General features: G+C 42.3%; 1 protein-coding gene across 2 annotated transcripts in view; it reads right to left on the bottom strand.

Annotated features, from left to right (window-relative positions):
- DNAH1 (dynein axonemal heavy chain 1) overlaps positions 1 to 23667 on the bottom strand; it is a 1443760-nt gene that overhangs the window by 1267943 nt on the left and 152150 nt on the right. For both annotated transcript variants that reach the window (XM_078661462.1, XM_078661463.1), the window contains exon 11: positions 11586 to 11797. In XM_078661462.1, the coding sequence (XP_078517588.1) occupies positions 11586 to 11797 (212 nt within the window). The remainder of the gene's footprint in view (positions 1 to 11585; positions 11798 to 23667) is intronic.

Raw genomic sequence — 23667 nt, 5'->3', positions numbered from 1 at the left:
TTTCCAAGACACCTTCATCTTTCATTGTCTTCTTTAGATGAATAATGTTACGTGGCAGACTCCTTATCACATTCGTGACTAGATGTATCTTGGCTGAAAGAGCAAAGGATGCAACTTTGCCAAAACAGTTTGAAAGGAAGTTTTGAAAGAGAACCCTTGGCGCTCCAACAAGTTGACTGAACGCTAGTGTTCGCTACTCGTTACATCTCCATAGTCAGTTAGTCAATAATAATAATAATAATAAGGGAAGCTTGTAAAGCGCTTGGTTACGCTCGTGAGCGTGTCCCCGCGCTACAACTGAAAATCACTCCGAGCCAAAGTGAGGAGAGAGCTCTGTTATCTTGTAAACAGGTAAGTTTTTAAGTTCTTCCGAAAGCTGGATTCAGATGAGTCCAGACGAAGATTAGGAGGCAGGGCGTTCCAGCTCTTCGCTACCAGATGTCGGAACGAGCGCCCTCCCATGCGGGCCCTTTTAACCCTGGGGACCTTAAGTAGGCCTCCATTTGAAGAGCGCAAAGTACGTAATGGTACGTACTTGGAAACTAGGTTCTGAAGTGGTATTGGCGCTTTTTTAGCAAGAATACGGTGACAGGTACAGCGGGCTTTAAATTCCACTCTGCTTCTCACTGGCAACCAGTGGAGGGTCTGAAGAGCAGCTTTAGAATCCGATCTTTTTGGGATTTTTAAAACAAGGCGGGCAGCCGCATTCTGTAATATCTGGAGCCGGTTCATTGCCTTGCAAGTGGCTCCCAGGTATAGCAGGTTGCCGTAATCTAGGCGTGAGGTCACAAGGGCATGTACCAGCGTTTTCCGAGCTGACCTAGGAAGGAGGACAAGAACCTTCCGTAAGGTTTTCAAGACGCCAAAACAGACACCTGCTACTCGGTCTATCTGGGGTCCAAAAGACAGGTCAGCATCGAGCCAGACGCCAAGATTTTTAACTTCCAGACGGGGCATAGGAGCCTCACCTAGGCATGGAGGCCACCACGCCGATGACCAAACAGATGGGTTCCTCCCTACCACGAGCACCTCAGTCTTGTTGCCATTTAATTTAAGGCAGTTGGTGGACATCCAGGTTGAAAGATCTTGCATGCAAGCCCTGAAACTGTCCATAGCAGTACCGGGTGCACGTGAGAGGGAGACAACCAGCTGCGTGTCATCGGCGTATGACACAATGTTCAATCCATGACTCACGGCGATCGGAGCCACTGGAGAGACATAAAGATTAAACAAGGTTGGGCTCAGGGACGATCCCTGGGGAACGCCCTGGCCCAATCCCATGTCTCTAGAGTAGTAATCACCCTGGCGGACTTGAAAGCTTCTCCCAGTCAGGAAGGATTGGATCCATTGGAGTGCAGCTCCAGATATTCCTCCGTTATTCAGACACTGTAGCAAGGTGGTATGAGCTACAGTGTTGAATGCTGCACTCAGGTCCAATAGGATGAGGGCCATGGTATGACCCTCATCCGCCCCCTGACGTAGGGCCTCCACCGCTGTTAGGAGTACAGACTCCATTGAATGACGAGGTCGGAAGCCGAACTGAGTATCATGTAATAAGGCAGCCCTTTCCACAAAGTCCATCAATTGTATATTTACCATTTTTTCGGCTACTTTGGCCAGGTAGGGTAGGAGTGAAATAGGACGGAGGTTCTCTAGTTTCTCGAAACTGATAGAAGGTTTCTTCCTTAAGGGTAGAACCACCGCCTTTTTCCAATCTTTAGGTACGGTCTTGGTGCTGAAAGACACGTCTAATATATGTCTGATGTAAGGTTCTAATACCACCAGACTATCTGCCAGACGCTTAGGCGTGGTAGGGTCCCGTGGAGAACCCGACCTCACAGATCTAAAAAATTTTAGGAGATCTTCTGGGGGCGGGGTAACAAAGTCAGTCAATCTGAGTCTGTCTCCCCATTCCCTTGGACTTTCTACAAAATCATTCCCATTTATGGGCTGCGTTGGAAATGCCGAGTAGATTTTGTCTATTTTTTCTGCAAAGAAGTCTGCGATTTTATCGCACGTTTCGGGCGAGCAATTGTCTGGGACAGTGGCTGGTTTTCCGCTCGAAAGAGTTTTGTAGAGCGAAAACATCTCTTTCACTGAATTACCAGCTTCATTGATTCTGGACGTAAAGTATGCTGTTTTGAGTTTCCTAATTAGGCCATGGTAGAGTCGCCTCTCAATCAGGTAGGCGTTTCTGGCTTCTTTAGAGAGGGTCCTACGCCACTCTCTTTCGGTTCTTTTCAGTGCAGTTTTCAAGACTCTTAGTTCATCGTTGAACCATGGAGCAGTTTTTTTAGCACGGCCGCCAGATTTGGCTTTTAAGAGAGGAGCTGTGCAGTCTAGTGCCTTAATAATCCGTTTGCAAAGATTAGTATTGGCCGTGTCAGCGTCAACTCCCCCGGGGCTCCCTCCTTTAGTCAGCTCCTCGGAGAATTTGGGCTGAGAGAAGGTAGCCCATTTTCGCCTGAGGTGATACAATGCTATTGGCTGCGGGGGTCTATTTCCTGGAATTCGTATAGAAATAGGGACCAAATAGTGATCTGACCAGGGGATAGGTATAGGGGTCATGGCTTCTACTTCCCCCCAATTGACAAATATAGGATCCAACAGGTGACCCAACTGATGAGTTGGACCGCTAACAATTTGGTTCAGTTGGAGGGCTCCTAGTGTCTGACTGAAATTCTTACTGACGCTGTCAGATGGATTATTAAAGTGTAAGTTAAGGTCACCGAGTATCAAAAATGTATCACTACATAGTGCGGTTTCCATTATACCTTCAACCAGACTCTCCTCAAACTTGGCGATAGGGCCAGGTGGTCTATAAATTAGCATGCCCTTAAGCGTGTAGCTATTATTCACTTTAATAGTGAAACTTCCTGCCTCAGTGTCCAAGATGGGAGAGCAGTCAAGTTGGCATCGCAAGCTTTCCTGGACTACAATTGTAATGCCCCCTCCTCTACCTATGGGTCTGTCCTGTCTATGTATTGTGTATCCTGCTGGAAGTGCCTCAAGGGCATCAGGTGTGGAGTCCTTATCTAACCAGGTCTCTGTTAAAAACACAAGATCCCATTGTTTCTCAGTAAGTAAATCAAATAGGTCTAACTTGTGTTTTCGTAACGATCGTACATTAAGCAGACCGCAATGTATGATATAGTCCGTGCTGGTTATATTCCTACCAAGATCATAGGAGAAGTGACAGTGTTCGCAGCCTATGTTGTCTTCCACTCGTAATTTATGTTTACAGGACTCATCGATATTAGGGCGTAAGGTAAGTATTTCCTGCTTACTCCATCGTACGTGGTCATCCTCGGGGGCATGGAATATGGCCCTGGACCGCGTACGATCGCGGACGGGCGCAGACGGGCTTGCCTTAAGCGCCCCATCGGCGCGCAATTGTCGCACCCGCTGCGCTCGTCCGCTGCGCTTCCGGTAAGGACACATCCTTTATGGAAGTAGGATGTGAAAAGGGGCGTGGCTATTGTGAGTGGGCGTGCCGTTCAGATCCGGCCAATAGCGTCGGTTTCTGTCGAGAAAGCACCCGCCCGCCTCAGCGTTCTATCCGCTGTGCGGGGAGTTAGTGCAGAGGTTCCAATTAAAAACACAAGAGTAATACACAAAGTGAAAGTATTAAGAGACAACGGAATCCCTTCTCCCGGCTGTGCCTCAGGAGATTCTGCTTCAAAACGCCGCGCTCGTATTCAGCGCGCGCTTTATGCTAAAGGGGGCGTGGCTATTGTGAGTGGGCGTGCCGTTCAGATCCGGCCAATAGCGTCGGTTTCTGCAGAGAAAGCACACGCCCGCCTCAGCGTTCTATCTGCTGTGCGGGGAGTTAGTGCAGAGGTTCCAATTAAAAACACAAAAGTAATACACAAAGTGAAAGTATTAAAAGACAACGGAATCCCTTCTCCCGGCTGTGCCTCAGGAGATTCTGCTTTAAAACGCCGCGCTCGTATTCAGCGCGCGCTTTATGCTAAAGGGGGCGTGGCTATTGTGAGTGGGCGTGCCGTTCAGATCCGGCCAATAGCGTCGGTTTCTGCCGAGAAAGCACCCGCCCGCCTCAGCGTTCTATCCGCTGTGCGGGGAGTTAGTGCAGAGGTTCCAATTAAAAACACAAGAGTAATACACAAAGTGAAAATATTAAAAGACAACGGAATCCCTTCTCCCGGCTGTGCCTCAGGAGATTCTGCTTTAAAAGAACATCAAGATTCTTCTCCTGTATAAATGCTCAGCAACCTCCACAAGCACTCAGTGCTTACCCCTGAGGCAGATTTTGAGCAGCATGTAAGGGTCGTGAATTGGTAGTATAAATCCCCGGTCAGCGAAATTAAATAATGCTTGCCTTACTAGAATGTGGAACCACACTCCTCGAAAAACAACAGCAGACAGAAAGAAGATGTCCTTGAAAAATAACTGTAAACCTAACTGGGTGTGTTTAACTTAACTGCTTGAAAATAGACCCAGATGTTTCTTTCTCAATAAGGAATTTCCTGAATAAATATAATGATTAATGCGGGGTATGGTTAAAACAATATTATTCTCGAATAAATGACCTTTTGTAGAGGGAAATCGTGAATTAGTAAGACATTGTTTGAGGGAAGGAATGTTGTAAATAAGTGAAGACTATGGCCTACTGACATTGTCTGTAGAATACTACCGTCTTTGCAATTTCTCCTCAGCCTCAGTGGCGGCTCCTCGGCTAAAGAGGAGGAGCGGCGACCCACTGCCTTTTAGCAGTGAAATAAAGAAAAATAAAACGATAATAACTCAACGTTATCATTTTATTTGTTACCACTGCGGCAGCTTTGGAGGGCAGGGCGGGGCTGCTCTGACAACAGGAGCAGGGGGATTGGTGAGCACAATTTGTAAGTGTGTATGAATGTTTGGCTGGCCTGAGAGACCTAAGAGGGCCGGTAAAATCTTCATGCGCACTTTGCATTTTCTCCACCCAGGCTGTATTGCAGCCTGGGTGAAGAACATGCCCAAGCTACCACTGCCTGTCAGCGCGCCGAACCATGGCGCTCAGACGAATCACAATGCTACATAGTGGCGTTGTGATTGGCTACAGGGAGCCTGGATGTGCTTGGTGTTCCAGCCGGAGCGTGGGACTACGGAGGAGAGACACAGTGAGGAAGCGGCGAGAAGGTACTTTTTTTTAACATCAATTTGCCCCTGCCATCCCCCCAAACACCCTGCCTACCCCACCCCGATCCGTGCCAGCTGCCACTGCTCAGCCTGTGTGATATTTTGATATGCTTTACATCAATGTGATTTCGCAGAAGAATTCATGAAGAAGGGAATCACTATTACTTGATCTGAGCTGCAACTGGCTGTTCTAGCAGCACCTCTTCTGTGGCTCAAGAATTGATAAGCAATGCTCCTGTTTTTCCATGTGTTGCTGACAATGCAGGAATTAAATCTGGAGTCAGAAAGTAAAGCACTTGAAAGAGTCTCTAAACCAGTAGAAACAGCAAATCTCTGTTCTGGAACCACATCTATCATCTTCTCATGCTAAGTTATATCACATTACATTTCTCATCAGTCTTTAATACAAAAAGGACAAGGTAAATAATGGTCTTTGGAATCTTAAGACAGGTGTCCACTTCTTCACAGAAGTCCTCAACTAAGACAACGTGGCACGAATTGTCTGTAGCTCATTGCAGAAAAACAAGCAAGAACAGCCATGGAAAAAAACAGCATCCACATCAATTATGAACAGTGTCCAGCTGGTAAAGTAAGCATGTAGATAATATGATTTTTCACCTCAAATCAAACAAAATCTTTAATCGATCTTTAGATAAAAATCATGAAGGTGCAAAGTACAATACATCACAGTAAGAACTCATCATAACAGTTTTTTTTGCATTAGCTCAAATATTGATAAAAACAATTGATTGGTACAAAAAGAACTGCTCCATCTGAATGCATTAACACAATCTAGTGCTACCACAACTGCTGTTACCCCTTCAATAATTTCCTACTCGTAATGGACATTTTAAGGAAGCAACAAACACTGAAACAAATGTTGGGGATACATAACATCTGAAGGACGTTAGAGCCTCTCTACACTTCTTAAAAGAAAATGGCTTCCAAATATCATTGAGACAGATCTGGAAAAAGCTACGATAACATTTGCGAAAAAACATAAAATGCAGTAAAGATTGCTAAGCAAACCCGTCACAAGGACATACAGGTAAGTTACTATCCCACACCCTCGACTCATCAGAAAAGCACATAATACTCCACACGGACCCAGACTTCAATCTAAAAAGGAGAGACCTCACCCATCGTGTAAGCTCCAAGGTTAAATATAGTGTTATATCTCCAGTTGCTAATGTGATGAAATATTTACGCACAGATTGGTGACCAAAAACGTCCTCTGTACTTTGGAAGAAAGTAAGCTATGCATGGCAGGACTTAACCAGCCACTTATCTAGCTTACTTATTGTATAGGGGGCGGTAAACATTTTGGGGAAACCAATGACGGTGAATGACTTGCTGACATAGTTCAGCCCAGGAATGGCAAGACCCTTATCCAAACTAAGGCAATCTAAAATACCATCTCTATTTAAACTTGCTTTATTATTGATTCACACCTTCACCCAAAGCAAGGGGGGGGCATTTTAATTCTACCTGAGACTTAATTCTAAATTAAGTTTGGAATGCAGACCAAAATGAGGGCTGGATAGCGGAAGAACTGCCTGCAAATCCTGTTCTCTTCGTGGGGGAAACATTGTCGTACCCCTCAAACCCAGCGCCATAAGTACCTGTAGGGACACGCTGCAGGTTATAACTCTTGATGGAAGGGTAAATAGTGCCCCTGCCTTCCTTCTGGACCAAGTTAGATAGGGACCCAGCCGCCCTACCTAGTTTCAGGTGCACTGCATTCACTTGGGGTGGCCAGGAATTGGAGGAACCAAAGGTGACACCTAAGTAACAAAAATTCTATACCATGCTCAGGGATTGTTCTTGCAGCTTTAGGGATAACATATTTCTCCTGCTTGGCCCACAAGCCATTATGTAAGACTTACCAAATGTGGTTAACATGTCAAGATTACCCATAAAGGATACAAAAGGTTCAACCATAGTCCCGCAAGGCACGGGGTATCCTTGCCATTAAATCAGCCTAGCCCGCATATAATAATTGCCGGGACGAAATAATTCGCAATTTTTTTCACATCCCAGATAGAAATAGATGAGTGGGTGCTTAGGTCGTTGATGGAAATAATAAAAAGCAGGGATGTCAAACATACCTCTGGCGCACCCCACTAGCTAGAGTGAAGACGTTAGAGTTCCCCAGATCGATCATACGGCACCCTGGCCCTTCAGTTTTCATTTAAGGTCCCAAAGACCTTCACTGAACTATCGATAAGAGATATCGGCCTGTAGCATTAGGGAGGCCGTCTGCCCTGCCTGCTTTTTAAAAAATTGGTACAATTGTAGAAAGGATCCAGGAATTCAGGTACTTACTACACAGAGAATTGTTAAATAAATAAGTGAGCAGGGGTCCCAATAAATGGAGGTTACATTCAAGTAAATCCATAGGGATCCCGTTGTGCCCTGGAGCTTTACCACTAGAGTTGTGTCTCATTGCCTCTCTTTTTGTAGCAACACCCCAAAAATCTATAACCAATCAATCTGTTTTACAAATAATGGTTTGAGCGTAGCATACACATTTCAAGGCCTACAGATTAGGCTTGTTGCCATGCACAAAGCACTTTCCACATTGGCTGAAAATTCAATCTGATCCTAACTGCAGCTTATGTGGGACAATGCAAGAAGATATGCTGCATCTCCTCTGCACATGTAAAGAGCTAACAGAGGAAAGGAGACGGCTTCTAAAACCACTTTTTAACCAGAGAGGCATTCGCACAAGGAGACAAGCTGTGTTGGCATGTTTTGCACCCAAGGACACGCAGCTTAACTGTCGCTTTGTAAAACTTTTAAGACAAGTGGAGAAGAAAATGCCGAAGTTCGAACAACCACATATCAGATAAGGAAAAGGACTAACCCTGCTATAATAATTGCTTGTTTTTTAATGTACTGTAAATATCATTTGGTTATAATGTCTTTTAACCGGTTTTTAATCTGCAATGATATTTTGTAGCAACGGTTTTAAGTAACTATGCTAAATAAAATAAACTTGAAACAATGCCTACGGCGCTTCAAGGAGCAAGGTCACAAATTTCTCCCTCCAACAAGGACATTTTCCAAAACAAGTAAATGTAGCCCCACTCCAAAAAATATTCTAGTGTACGGGTTAGCCCTCTTAGGCTCTAGGTGACGTGGAGGGCTGAGGGGGGTGAGGCATGATACATCTACGGGTTTAGTTTAAAAACGTAGACTCAGTAGGTGGAGTTTAGGACTTCTCATGTGAGGGGCGTAGTTTAACTAGGATTCCCTCACACAAGCATACTCCATTTTATTTAGCAGACGCAATGTGCATGCCTTAGGCAGCACAGTATATCTAGTAAAATGTGGCTGTGAGGGCATACATCACTGCATCTCTGAGCACAAGGAGAATCCATGCAATAGACTCAAAAGAGGGGGTTCTGTACCTATATAATTCTATATGTGCATAAAGTCACAAATTATAATAACATAACCAGTGCATTGTAGGGTAACCACAGCAAGAAGAAGGAGTATCACAAGGCTTTTGTTTAAATTAGATAAAAAATACACATAAACATGATTTCAATTTATCTGTCCAAACACATCCCACAGGCATATTCATTCAAACCTCAAACATTCAATCCCATATACTAGCATTCTCACACGCCTCACTAAATCAGACACACATTCAAATACAATCACAATATACATTGATGTAGACACCCCATATGGATCAAAGGTAGTACATGAGGCCAACCGAGAAATATAGAAGTGCCTCAAGATGTGACGGTCAGATCAAACTAAACAAGTCAGTGCCAATCAATGACATAATCTAGTGATAAATACAGACACATTTTCCTAAGTAGTTGTTGAAAAACACATGGGGGGTTTTATCTGTTACAGCAAATTCCAACTAGTGAAATCTAGCGCCTTGGTTTTGGACAGATACATTGAAATCATGTTTATGTGTATTTTTTATCTAATTTAAATAACAACTTTTGATATTCCTTCTTGCTGTGGTTACCCTACAATGCACTGGTTATGTTATGTGTGTGTGTTTGATAGTGTCAATGAGAGTAAAAGTGGGATTCTGAGTTTGAGTGTACGAATAAGTGAAAGTGAGTGTGAGGCAGAGAGTGAAGGAGTGTGAGTGCTTCATAAGGAGTCAGTGATTGGAGATTCTGAGAGGGAGTGGGAGTCAGGGGTGTGGCCATCAGTGGGGCTGTAGGTGCAGTTGCATCAGGGTCCAGAGCCAGTAAGTGTGAGAGGGTGTTTGTAAGTGAGAGTGAGAACCAGTGAGCATGTGTATGTTGGTGTGTGAGTGGGAGTAAGTGAGAATGAGTGCGAGCGTCAGTAAGAGTGAGAGGGAAGACATTGAATGTGAGAGAGAATGCATATGAGTGAGAGACTCCAGTGTGTAAAAGTTTGTTTGTTTTCATATCTTATAATTTTGTGAGTAGTCATCCCCTGGCCACGGCATACTCAATGTTTTTTTGGGCTTATGATGGTACCCAAGTTACCATGCTGCCTCTGGCATGTCGGAGATAACTCTTGGCATAAGAAAGGGCACCCAAGGCAACATGCAGACCCAAAAATATTGGAAGTAATACTTGATATATGGGAACACCTGTAACAAAATTATAGTTTTGGCATACTTGATTAATTCTTTGTCTTAGAGAAGGCCGCCTTGGCATACTTAGTTGAGGGGGGTGGGTAGAGGGATGCAAACCATAATAAAATACTGGCTTTGAAATACTGGAGGCACATTTTGACATACGGCCACCCATGGTATATGGGCAGTATAAATGGCAAAAATTCTGATACCGGAAAAATGTATTCTTGTCATTAGGGTGGTACCCTAGTTAAATGGTGACATTGGCACAACGAAAGTAATTCTTAACATATGGGAAACAATCAAGGCAAATTTTGAAAAAAATGGGGCTAACTCCTGGCTAGTATTGCACCACAATTAGTTAGTTGTTGATTGCACCCCTCAAAATTATATCAAACGTTCAATCAAATTAACCTTTTATGGGTGTGCAAACTTGGTGTGTACTCTGGCCTGAACACATGAAATATTCACAGTGATCGCTGGTGGCCAGCAGGCTGTCAAGTCCCAAGATGCACTGCCAAAATAGGCCTATGGACTTTTTTTCATTATTGAATAAATAAATAAATCTTCTTGAAATCAAAAAAGTTGTGTTGAAGTTCTCCAATTTCAAATTTTTTATTATTGATTAAATGCATCAATCTTCATTATCTACAGTCAATGTATTTAACCATCAAATCCGTTGAACATTCATATGAGTCAGAAAGCATCTTGCTGCATCAATACCCAGGGCATTTCGGGTGTAAAACCCTTTGTTACGGGTAACTGTAAACACATTTACAAATATGATATCAAGATCGCACAGTCTGAACCTTTTCTAATCCACCGAAGAAGTATGGTGACTAAATGTGGATAACCACATGCACTACAGGCTTCCTATCACAGGAAATGTAGTGAAGTTGCCTTAACTAAAAATAACGTTTTGATAACATACTAGGCGTGCTAACGAATGGACAACAACATAAAATAAAATGTGCCCTTCCGCCCAAAGTCTAACTTCTGCAATGTTTTTTAGTCCAACTAAACACAGAGGGCCCGATTTGGATGTCGGGCGGAGGCTTTCTGCCCAACATCCTGAGGTTTCCCTCCAACCTCTGTATTTTGATTACGGCAGTCGGAGGGAAAACCGCAAAGAGCGGAATAATAATCGCTTCAATGACAATGGAGCTACGCTCAGTTCCGCCGTCTGGATTACAATATCCGTTTCTGACAGCCAATCCATGTCGAAAACTGGCTTTGGGGGACCCTATCAGGGCCCACTTGCCCCTTGGACCTTCGCATTTGGGCCCGGGGGCACCTCAACATCTCTGCAACGTGTGGCAGCCACCATGAGGTGCTTGCCACTCGGTGCAGGGATGTTTACAACCTTCCATTTTTCAATGGGAGCTTGTGCTGAGGGTGTTTTTAGCCCGCTGCACAAGTTCCCATTGGAAAATGAATGCTTCCGATCGCACTATGTGTGGTTGCATCCAAATTAGGGTGTCATAACTGCCAACCTATGGTCGGGTGGTTCCTTCCCCGCAACGGTGTCCGCCCGACATCATAATGAGGGCCAGAGTGTAAAGACAAGCTAAATTAGCAAGAAAACTGCTCATGATTTTTTAGCCAGATACTGTTGTGTTAGAGCAACTTCATTACACAGTTACACTTTAACAGTGTACCAGTATAAACCATGTGAAGAACTCAACATGAATACACCATTCTAGAAAAAGCATTAAATAAAACGATCATGCAGAGGCAAAGTGAGCGCATCCATGTGTTCAGTTCAAGAACTCAGTTACGAGTGACAGATCACTTTATTACTGCTAAAAGAAGTGTATCTGTTATATGCTGAACTATGCATCAGCTAAGACTATTTCTTTCTTACCTGGGAGATGACCTGAGACTGGACCTGTTCAAATTCTTCCAGACGAACGGTTTTAGCCAAAGTTGAATGAAACAAAGACATTGCTGCTACTTTGTTGCATTCGGCTCTCACTTTAGTGAGAGCATTGATGATTTCATGTCTTGTCAGCAATGAGATAAATATGAAGCCTCCCCGATTTTTATCAAATGGATAGTCTGGAACATCCACACAACCTGTAGGAGCAAAGATAGTTTGGTAAAAACAACTTTATTCAGTACTGGCAATGAGAAAAACTGAAGCTCTTCAAGAGGACACCGAATCCTCACAACAACAATTCAAAAGTTTGAGGTAGCTATTAAACATTATTGTAGACTCTACAGGTCATTGCAGCACCCTCACAGAAAATACTGTGTTCCCAGAAATAAATCTAAATACAGAGGAACTACAACATTCTATTGACTTAATGTGTACATTTGCATGGCTAACCCTGTGGCTATGAAAAACCTTACTCCAGACATCACATATTGTACTCACAAGTAAAGGAAAAGTACTTACACATAAGCATTCCACTCAATAATGGATATATTCAGCATAGTCATATTATTTAAATATTTAGCTCTGACTGGGAACATGTGAGAAACAGTTCTATTTTGTAAAGTATCAGGAGACACAAGATAACATAAGGAGAGATGGCCGATTGGCTGCTAAAAATTGATGAAGACTAATGATTCAGTTCTCTTATTTCAGCCCTGCACTTTAACCAATAGCTATTAACAGGCATTCCAGAATGTATTTTGGTTGATGATGAGTATTTGGATCAGAATGTCTTTTGAATAGGTATTGTAAAATCACTCAGTGTCCGGTGAGTGATGTAATATATGGGTTCAACCCCGAAGCAGCCATCATCAAACAAAGTAACATTCTAGAATGTCTATTGTTGGCAATTGTTAAAGATGCAGGACTGGGATAAAAGAAGTGTATCTGTATGTACCTGGATGTACTCATTAACTTTCATAACAGAATAGCAAGCGGTATACAGGTGTCAGTCATAAAGGAGAAACACGCAAACATGTATTCACCTAAAGAAAGAGAGTCATGAGCAAGGACTGGTCTATTTGTAAATGTTCTCTTTAAAAGATATCCTAAACCGTAATGTTTACAAAAGACATAGAGGCCTATTCACAAACTGCACTTTATAGTATGTTAAGTACTACTACTGCCGTACTACTCACATACTACAAAATGCTATGTACTAACCTACAGGCAGAGACATCCACTACCACACCTCTATCTTTTTTATGCAGAGATCTCTGCCACTGTGGTCAGAACTTTTCCTTCACAGATGAGGAGGCGTCAGATGCTGTTCACTTCTTTTCCCTGCTAGAAGTACCTCTACATCTACTGATCAGTTTGCTAATGGGCCATTTTCGGAGGCCAATTGTGGGCCTTCAGCTTGATAGAAGAACTATCTTCTAAGATAGACACCATGAGGGAAATATTTGAACTAACTTATTCTTTCCATCCCAAGTGTTCTACAGAATTTTGTTGTAGTCTTTCTCATTTGTATGCCCCCCAACTAGCTGTGAACCAAATACAGCCCACAATCCTCTGTTGGGCTTCAGGATTCAGCCCTCAAAGGTTCAGACAAGACAAATGTCAAAGTAAAACCTCATCACTTGCTCTCCCTTATTATATATTTTCTTTCTCTTTGGTAGTGATCAGGATTGGAAAGTAGATATCATCTTATCCATTACTGATTCTGCTGGAGGGAAGATCCCATAAACAATAGTATTTCAATTTTCAAACTTCTGCTTTCTGATCTTGGGGTGCCTGGTGCAACTGCGACCAGTGCAACCCAGCACATACATAGCTGGTTCCAACATTCAAGATTAAAAAGGCACTATCTTGTGTGAAGCATTTTAGGCTTCCACTGTCACAAACAAAGCAAGTTTGGATGGGATAAGACCTCACTACATTGTTTAAATATCATGGAATTATGTGAATCTTTTCTAAAAAAGCTGCTATGTCATGCATCTGGATGATTAAGGGATGGAAAAGCAGCCCTTCATTTGAGGAGTAAAACGGTGACAGTTCTTGCCATTTGGATTCAGACTCAGAAGGACAACCAGTAAGTGCATGCCTGATATTTCCAATGTATGTTCCTCAGGATGATTTAAGTTTGTGCAGCATTTTAAGGCCCAAGAACAAAATTAATTAAATATGGCATTACTTTTGTTGTTAAAGTTCGTCTTTTCTAAAGTGTTTGTTCTAACTTAGGTGTTCGGAAATGTATTGTTACTGTAACAGAGTCTTAAAAAGGGAAATTCAACATGTGCAAGTATATAAAAAAAACGAATTATCAATGAAGTGTTATTTGATGTGGTACGACTAGTTCACATGTTACTGCCAGCTCTGGTACATTATCTGGCGGCACCTCTATAAACACACATTGCAAAAATCCATAATGCAGACAGCTGCAGAGATTACATGACCGGAAGTCTTAGAGAAAGCCTCACTTAAGTGAAGTAGAAATGGAGAAAGTACCAACTAGGGCTACGTAAAGATGTTCTAACTCCGGATAGAAGACGTAATCAGAGACATTTTGCATGCTCTAGTTAATTTAAGTAAGATGTATGTAATAAGCAGGATTATTTTTTGCAATCCTTTTGTATTATATGTGAGCCCCATACGCGGTGGAAAGGTGAGTCGCAGGTCAATATTTGAAAAGGTAAAATGTTGATAAACTGCAGTTACACTTAAGTAACTAATTTCCTCTCCAACATTGGATCGTCATATATTCACATGCTTGAGTCAAAATAGTAATCAATGTGTATATTATATGACAAAACAAAAGCAGGAAGTAGGCAGACCTTTACCAAAAAATGTTTCAGAGATCTGACTGTCCCACTATTCTGTCAGCTTCATCGTCCACGTCAAGGCAGCTGAGGTTCGTGAACGTATGCCTACTCCTCTTGGTAGCTGTATGGCAGATGTTCTGTAAGTACACACGAGCATAGAGTACAACAGTTGTTGCCATGCTCCAGGTGGAATGCGCTCACACTCTACTCTCCTTGCTGATGTCAGTAGTAGGAGAGATGCTGATTTGCACAAAATAAATTTTTCATTGTACCTTGTGTATTAGTTCAAATAGAGGTTACATTAACTGGTTGAGGATGATACTGTGCTCCGAGGAACTGGAGAGCGTTGTACAGGTGGAAATACCCTGAAAAGTATTTTAATAAATTGCTTAATGAATCACTAGGAGAACGAAGTAGATACAACTACATTTGTTCTTCTATATCCTGATATTGCAGCCAGATGAACTCTAGCAGAAGAATATTTGAGTCCACTCTTGGCCAGCCTCAAAATGTATGGCAATATTTCATAATACTGTATTTGAAGCGGATGAAAGCCATTGACTTTGCTCCAGACACAGAAACGCTTCTAATCAGAGTTGTAGTTGCAGGTGCATGTGCCTGTGAAAGGATTTTTTCTACAGTCCAGCGGTATATCCAGATGGACAAACTCTAAGTGGTCAGGAGCAATGCCGTCAGGTTCAGATACGTGGGGTCGTGGGGTAGTATCTCTCTGTGGTATCTGGAGAGGATTCTGGAGTGCAGTTTCAGATTGTAGACTGTATGTGCCTTAATCTGCAGGAGTTTGCTGTACCAGTACTGGCGTGGCCACACCAGAATAGTGATGGTCAGAGTGCGATGATCCATCTTCACCTTCTTCAACACCCTCTTCCACACCCTAGGGATCAGGGAAAATGGAGGAAAGTTGTCAGGAAAGACTGAAGCAAAGGATGAAAAGGGAATTGCCTATGGTCTCTTGATAATTCGAAGTTCTAATATTTCGTATCCTTCGGTGTAGTGAAGAGATTGGTTACGGGTTGACCCCACTATTGGAATACATAAGCAACTTGATCCTAGTGTAGTTCCTACTCGTGGCATTCTGATAGTTGTTGACTGAGTTAATGTGTCTGATCGTTTTGACAAACAGTAGGTCTTCCACATCAATGTCTATCCTTGAGAAATGGCCAAGTCTCAAAGTAATTGAGGCTCTTCTGAGAGAGGTCAGGATTCTGTTCCTCCTTGTATGGCTACGTAGAAGTTGTATTTTCTGTTCTGATCAGAATTACTTGGTTTGACGGTCTCTGAGGTATGCTTGTAGGCCCAGACAAATGGCCCAGAGTTCTAGCACATTGATGTGCAGCAATATGCAGCATTTTTTCTGCATCGGACCACAGCCCTCAGATTGACAATTCTTAGAGGTGAGCTCTCTAGCCTTCCATGGATGCATGTGTTGTCAATACAATTCTGTTTGCACCAGGTTGGAAAAGGGAGACCTGCTGTAAGATTCTTTGGTATTTTCGACCAAAGAAATTCTTGTTTGCAACACCTCGTGACTTAGACTGAGTTGTCTCAGGATCCTTCTATTTGCTTCCATTGCATATCCATTTCTTGTTGGACGGGTCTTATCTTGAGTCTGCAAAAGGGTCTCACATGGAGTCTACTTAATGACATTAGGCCTAACAGGGAAATGTACTGTCTGAGACCGAGTGTTTTGCAGACATACTCTTTGCCATAGCTTTGAGCTTTATTGTTCTTTCCACAGAAGGTAACGCCCTTGCTTTCTCAGTATTGAGTATTGCACCTAGAAAATGGATCTTCATGTGGGGCTCTAAGGATGATTTTACCATGTTCTACATGAGACCCAAATTCTGAAAAAGATTGCTGAAGGCGTTTATAGAAGCCTTTGCCTCTTCCTCTCATGAAGCTTTGACGAGCCAGTCGGCAAAGTATTAGTATACCTGGAGAACATGGCGGCCGGCGGTTAGCGGGTCGCAGAGGTTCCAGAGGTCGGGACGGCTCTCATCGCATAGCTCAGCACTATAGCCAAGAATATATGCGCGAATATTTTTTGGAAAACTGCTGATTTAATTCGGATGGAATACAATCAAACTGGGGAGGAAAAACGGGAAACTAGCAAGCTCGAGAAAACGCACTCACTGTGCTCCTTCGGACGCTTTTCTTTAGCATATCTCCCAGAATCGTGGCAGAGGTGGCGGGGCTTGTTGTCGCTACCCCAGACGCAGTGCCTTCCCCGGACGAGCGAGTGGGAGAGTCTCGGGAGGAGCAGGTTGCTCTTTGGTCTCGGGCGGCTCTGGAGCTGCATCAGGGACGGAGGGCGGCAGCAAGGCTCACCATTCACAGCGGTAGGGGGAGAGGAGGAACACGCGGGAGTCCTGAAACCTTCAAATACAATCAGCTCACAAGGAGAAGCGGACTACAAGCCACCCCCTGTGAAGAGACAGATATTGACTCTGGCACATGTATACAACAGAAAGTAAGTGTTGCATCTGTGGAACAGGGGGGGGCGGGGCAAGAGGGGGTCACTAGGGAGAAAGAGGGGCTAACTGTCAAGATACCACCACAATACGTTATGAGGAGCTCAGGACGGGATTCACTCCCTGGGCTAACAGAGGACTTGGAAGTGGTGGATTTTAGTGCAACAGCCCGCAAAGCCCACCTTGCCCGCTTATCCCCTAATCACAAGACCCAGTCTCAGATAAGTTTAGTAAAACTAAAATCTAAATCTAAGGCAAATATACCAAACCAGGATAAGAAAAAAATAATAAATCACACACCTTCATTAAGAGATTACTTTAAGACAGTGCCTAGTACATTGATACTTAAACCGACAGAGAGTATGTCTAAGGAAAGCACTAGTGGTAAATTGGGTGATATCATCGAGCTGTTCCAATACTCTGACGGTGTACTAACCGCTAATAAGTAACAGCCACTAGCAGATCTCTCAGCAGAGAAGGGAACAGGTGGACCCAGGATGCAAGATACAACTAATAACTAGCTAAATCTGGGAAAAGATGGGACCTCTTTAATTGATTCTCAAGAAAAGGAAAAGGAGAATAACCAACATGAAACAACAAGCGAGAGAACAAGCAGCTTAAGCATTAAGAGGTCAACTTTAGATCTCCTACAGGCTCTAACTGACGAGATGAGGAACAGATTCCAGATCTCAGAAAAAAATCAAGCTGAAATTAAAGTTTTCTGTGAAAAAACGGAAGACAAGTTATATTCTTTAACAGCCAGAGCCAAAGCATTAGAAATGACGGTGGTCGAGCTAACAAGAAAAGTGGATGAAAATGTAAAAGACCTTGTCAAAATAAGAGAACAAGAAATTAATCTCCAGGATAAGCTAGAATCTATTGAGAAAGCGCAACGAAGGAATAATCTTCGCTTACTTAAAGTGCCAGAGGGAGTCTAAGGAGATAATATAAAAGAATTTGTAGTTAAACTAATCAAGCGAACGACTAACACTGAATGCTCTGAACAAGTTCTATTTGCCGACATCCAAAGGGTGCACAGGGATCTTTTTAGACTCAGCCCGAACAGGACTAAACCCAAAAAATGTTGATTAATTTTTTGACAAACAGTCTAAAAGATGAGATATTAAATAAGGCTTTAAACATGATCACAATAAGTGCAGAAGGGTTTACTTTTCAAATTTGCTCGGATGTCTCCTCCATAACTGCATCTAAACAGTGGGAGCTGGGAAAGCTATTAGAACCATTTAAACAGCTGGGAGCAACAGCACAACTCAAATTTCCAGCTACGCTAAAAATGATGTTACATTCAGACGGGTGGAGGAGGCAGAAAGTTTTTTGCAGCATATCACAGTAAAGAACAGTGAACTAATGGATCGATAAAGAAACTAAAAAAAACAAAAGGGAAAGAATGGTTTCCTCATCTTGAGTCTTTAGGACAAAATTACCAGGAGACTTTGAAACTTGTTACTAAATAAATACATGATAAACATGATAAACAAAATTCAGCAGCTATTCAAGGTGCTATAAGAAAGTAACAACCGTCCCGACCAAAGAGAAGGTAGCCTCAAAGGCCAGGGTAGGGCCATTAGAGAAATAGTGGGGGTTCTCCAGGGAAGCACAGGGGTGGGAGGAGGGAGGGTCCGGGGTAGGTCACTGGGTGGGGAGCATAGGGTAAAAAAAAATATATATATATATGTCCAAGTCGTCATGTAAAATCTTTAAAAAGTCCACCATACACTTTAATGAGCAATGAGACAGGCCTCAGATGATCATGCTATATATCTGAGGGTGTTGACGTGGAATCTAAACAGATTAAGGGTAAAACATAGGATGGAAAGGATATTTCAGTATTTAAAAGATGTCTCAGAACAAATGCTTATTCTCCAAGAAACACATCTAGTTGAGAAAGAGATGAGGAGTCTGTGTAAACCAAAATATGGATTAAGGAGGTTATCTGCACCACACAGCAAACAACAACAAAGGGTGACGCAATAATCGTAAAGAATCATCCTGCCTTATCAGTGGAAGGGTTTAAAGTAGATAGGATGGGAAGAGGGCCATAGCAAACATAAAAGTTTTACTCTCATAAATTTACGATAGCAGGATATTATGGTCCAAATTTGGACGATCCAGTCCCTTTAAAGGGCCTATGTGCTGAGTTGCTGCATTCCAAGATCCATTAGTACTGGCAGGAGATTTTTACTTAGTCCTGGACCCTGTGATGGACAGATCCCTAAAAATTAAAGCATCACAAAATTGTAAAATGAGGTCTTTACTGAAAAATACGATGAAGCAATTAGGGTGGACGGATATATGAAGAGACTGAGAGGGAAGCAGAAGAGGTTATACGTTTCACAATAAGAAGCATGGTCACAGATCTAGGCTAGACTTCTTTTTAATTAGTGTGATCCTGAGGAGTTGGGTGACAGAAACTAAACATCTTGGAGGCCATTTATCTGACCATGTGTGTGTAACATTAACGTTGAAACTTCCTAGTAAACCAAAAAATAAAAGATGGACATTAGATCTTGCTATCTTGTCTGAGGAGGAAATAATAGAAATACTAGTGGTAAAGACTAATACCTATTTCCCAATACAAATCAATAGCGCTCCCATAGAAATTGTATGGGACGCCTATACGGCCTTTTTAAGAGGCTGTATAACTTCTATCCAGTTTGTTAAACAGAAGAAACACAAAACAGAGATAAAAGAAATAGAGGGCAAAATTCAAAGAGTTAGAACAGGACCTCATTGCACAAGGAGAAAGTATAGATAGGGACATCACTGGCAGACTATTATCTTACAGAATGGACATGGCAGGGGTATTGGAATGCGAGGCTGCAGAAGAGGTGGGAGACCAGTAAAATGGCGCATTTTGAATATGGGGAAGGCTCCGGTAAACTTCTTGTCTGGAAAACTAAGCAACAGTTAGCAAGAAGTAATATAAGGGAAATAGTATGTAATGTTACGGAAAAAGTGTGCCAGGCTCCCGCAGACAATGAAGAAGCCTTCCGAAAACACTTTGAGAAAGTTTATAGAAACTCACTCCTCAGGAAAATATAATAGAATCCTGGTTTCAGAGTTATCCCTCAGAAAAAGCCAGTGATGAGGCCTCCAGCAATTTTAATAAACTCATATCCCAGGCTGAGATTAAGATGGCAATAGAATCATGTAAGAAAGGCAAGGCGCCAGGACCAGACGGCCTTCCGGCCGAGATGTATAAATCTTTAGCTGAAGTTTTGATCTCAATAATGCACAAGCTGTTTTCTCATATTTTTGATAAAGGTGGGAATATGCCTCCTTCATGGGATGAGAACACTGTAGCCTTGATTTTAAAGCCATCTAAGCAAGCAAACCAGTGTGATTCGTATAGACCAATCTCTTTGCTTAACCTTGACTATAAGATCTTTGTCAAGGTGTTAGCAGAGAAGTTGAATGGTATTATGAGTGGTTTGTTACATCAGGACCAAAAGGGCTTTGTTAGAGGGAGAGGTATTCAAGTTCTAACTTACAATTTAATCAGGGCTATTGATCCTGCACCTGCATATAAATTACCATTGGCCGTTATTACACTTGACGCTACCAAAGCGTTTGATCGGGTAAATTTGGCCTATCTAACTAAGGTATTAGAGAAATCCAACTTGGGGGAACAATTTTGTAGGGTTATTTCAGCAATCTACCATGCTCCAACAGTTAGAATCTTGATAAATGGTAATCTCTCCTCTTCAACACAAGTGCAAAGAGGTACAAGGCAGGGATGCCCCCTTTCGCCAATGTTTTTTAACCTATACATAGAGACCTTTGCAGAAAGCATTAGGAGACATGAGGATATACTCCCGTTTAGATTCGGTAATTGGGAAAACAAAGCTTCATTATATGCCGATGATGTCATGGTATACACGTCAGATCTCGAGAAAACTATTCCCATTATATATAGCTTAGCCCAACAATTTGGTAACATCTCAGGATATGAGATTAACCAGTCAAAAACTGAGTGTATGACGTGGAATTCTATAGTTTGTCCCCTTCAACTGAAAAAAGAAATGAGATATCTAGTAATTAAAATTACTCAGGATATTAATGATATACCCAACATAAATCTACGCAAAATTGATAAAGAAATTTCTGATTCCCTAAAAAGCTGGGCATATCTACCCTTAACATTAATAGGAAGGGTCAATTTAGTAAAAATGATGCTCTTACCTAAATTGATCTTTATATTCCAAAATACACCGCTAGCCTTCAAAGAAGGAAGCTTGAGGAAAATTCAGTAAAAAATGAACTGATTTATATGGGCTTCTAAAGAAACTAGAATTTTCTGGATGAAACTTCGGAGAAGGAAGAATAAGGGAGGGCTAAGTGCACCGGATATAATTATGTATGCATGGGTCTTCCTAATGAAAGCTGGTAAAATGCTTATGAATGAGCCCAATTTTTCAGACATAGGAAAAATGTTTAGGGAAATGCTGCAAGACCCAAAAGGAGCAGAACATGCTTATCTATACAAATTTGGAGATCCGCGCTTCTTCAAGAAAGTCCAATTGAAATCAGCTACTACAGCGCTAAAGCGCCTATATGGGATACACCCGGCTCACCCGAGTGGACTAAAGACTTACTAGCAACACCTTTAAAATCAGCTGGTGTAAATTGCTGGGCCCAACTTAGTCCAGGGGGATGTCTGCTACTGTGGGAAGATCTTAAGCTTATAACGAATAATCAACAATCTAAATTCAAGTACTTACAAATAAAAAGCTGGTCCCAAGCGGTAGGCATCTCGGTTGGATTTACAAATGAGCTTGAGACTGCTCTGAGATCCAGACAACGGAATAAGAAAGAAGTGGCAAATCTTTACTGGCTCCTGATGGACCTGGCAGATGGGGACTTTATCCTTCCAGCACAGCTGTGGGGCGAGTGCTTGCCCGGCGACAGTACAGAAGAATTATGGCAAGTATCTTTTGACTTACTATATTCCACAGTCCAAGCTGCCAAGAAGGAATCATCTCTTCTCTCTTCACTGAGTATATTGGACTCCTCTCAAATTATCAAAGTTTGCAAAGGGTACACTTCCATGCTGTCCAAAATTCCAGAAGGATAGAGCTAGCGATGAGCATATGTTCAAGAGGTGCCCTAGATTACAGCAATTCTTTGGTCTGGTAATAAAAGGTATGGAAGACATATTTGGGTTTGGCATTCAGGTACGCATTTTTGTATTATTTTTTGGTATCCTCCCCAATTATGATTTGTTACCCTCAGATGTTAACAAGCTGTGTTTTTATCTCACTTTACTAGCGCATAGAGAAATTTGTAAATGTTGGATTAAATGTACCCCTCCGACTTTCCTAGACTGACTTAACTCTACAAAATATGTAATGAAATTAGATATAGCCACAAGTAAAGAAAATAGCAAGAAGAGGGCCTTCGGGACACCATGTATAGGATGGATGGAAAATCTTTGAATTAGGGGTATGTTTGTCCAATGATTATGCCTCTACATGGAATTACTTCAACACTCGGGTCAGTTCTTTGGGCCACAGATAGAAGATGAGAACAGACGAATCGCGAGAGGTTCTGTGTAAAGTGCAAACCATTAAGAGCAGAGCTCTCTTGCTGATGCCAACATACAGGGGGGACAGCAGAGTCAATCAAGCTAGCTCTGTAAAGATTTAATGGCGTATGAGGACACAAAAAAGTATTAGTATGCCTGGCGACCCGGTTGCCTCAGGAAGGCTGATACTGCTGAAAGGCACGTGGTAAAAATCTAAGGCAGTGACTTGAGTCCAAAAGGAAGCACCTTGAACTAATAATGTTGACCTACCACTGAAAAACGGGGGCAATTTCTGTGCTTCCACTGGATAGGTATGTGGAAATCCTTCCTGTATCATCAGGAGTGTCTATTGAAGTGGTTAGGATAGGACAGGTTAGAAACATCATCATTTTACATGGTCATGTTTCTAAAGTTGCCTTCTTTCTTACACAGTGTCTTTTGGCATACATTTTCTAATGTGCAGGATAATATTATCCGATTCTGCATTGCTTACATTTCCACTTCGTAGGCCCACTATCACGGCACCTTCATCATTCAGTACAAGGGATAGAGTTCATTTATGCAAATGTTGTTGCACATTGTTGTCCGGTAGGCGACAAAGCTATCGCAATAGGATAAACAATAGTGACCTGACTGGGGCTTCATTGCAGCATGGGTGTTGTTGTTATATATACAAATGAATAACAAGAAACCAGGAACCAGGTCCTGGCCTGAGTGTGCACTACAAAATTAAAGTTATTATATATACAGCATTGGTTCCTTGTTTAAGGGAGTGAAGCATTTCGGAGAGACTGTGAGGTTGCTGCATGATGGAATTCCAATCCAGCTGCTTCATGTTTACCTCTGCAAAGAGGTATGTACAGCTTACGAACTTATGGGACACCCTCATTAGCTGTTTTGCCAGAGGTGCTTAAAAAGGTACAAAATGAGTATGGGACAGCCCTTGCCCTGGATTTGGGGATGAAACTGATGGGCAATTTTTCTGCAGTATCTGCCATTATGTTAAGTAACATTAAAGACGAAGCAGCAACATTGGCTATATGCCCGTGACTTAAGGAGAACAGAATAGCAAATTAGCTAATATCATCAAAGAAACCTACACAACAGTGGGTAGAGATTATTTGGGAGCCAGACCACAGATTAAGAGTAATTCTGAAAAGGATTGATAAAAATTTATAACGCGCAAAAACAATAACCCGAAGGTATCA

This window comes from Lissotriton helveticus, chromosome 9 (assembly GCF_964261635.1).
Source record: "Lissotriton helveticus chromosome 9, aLisHel1.1, whole genome shotgun sequence".
Taxonomy (NCBI): Eukaryota; Metazoa; Chordata; class Amphibia; order Caudata; family Salamandridae; genus Lissotriton; species Lissotriton helveticus.
Note: the sequence above shows the minus strand (reverse complement) of the source record. Positions and strands in the feature narration are given on the sequence as shown.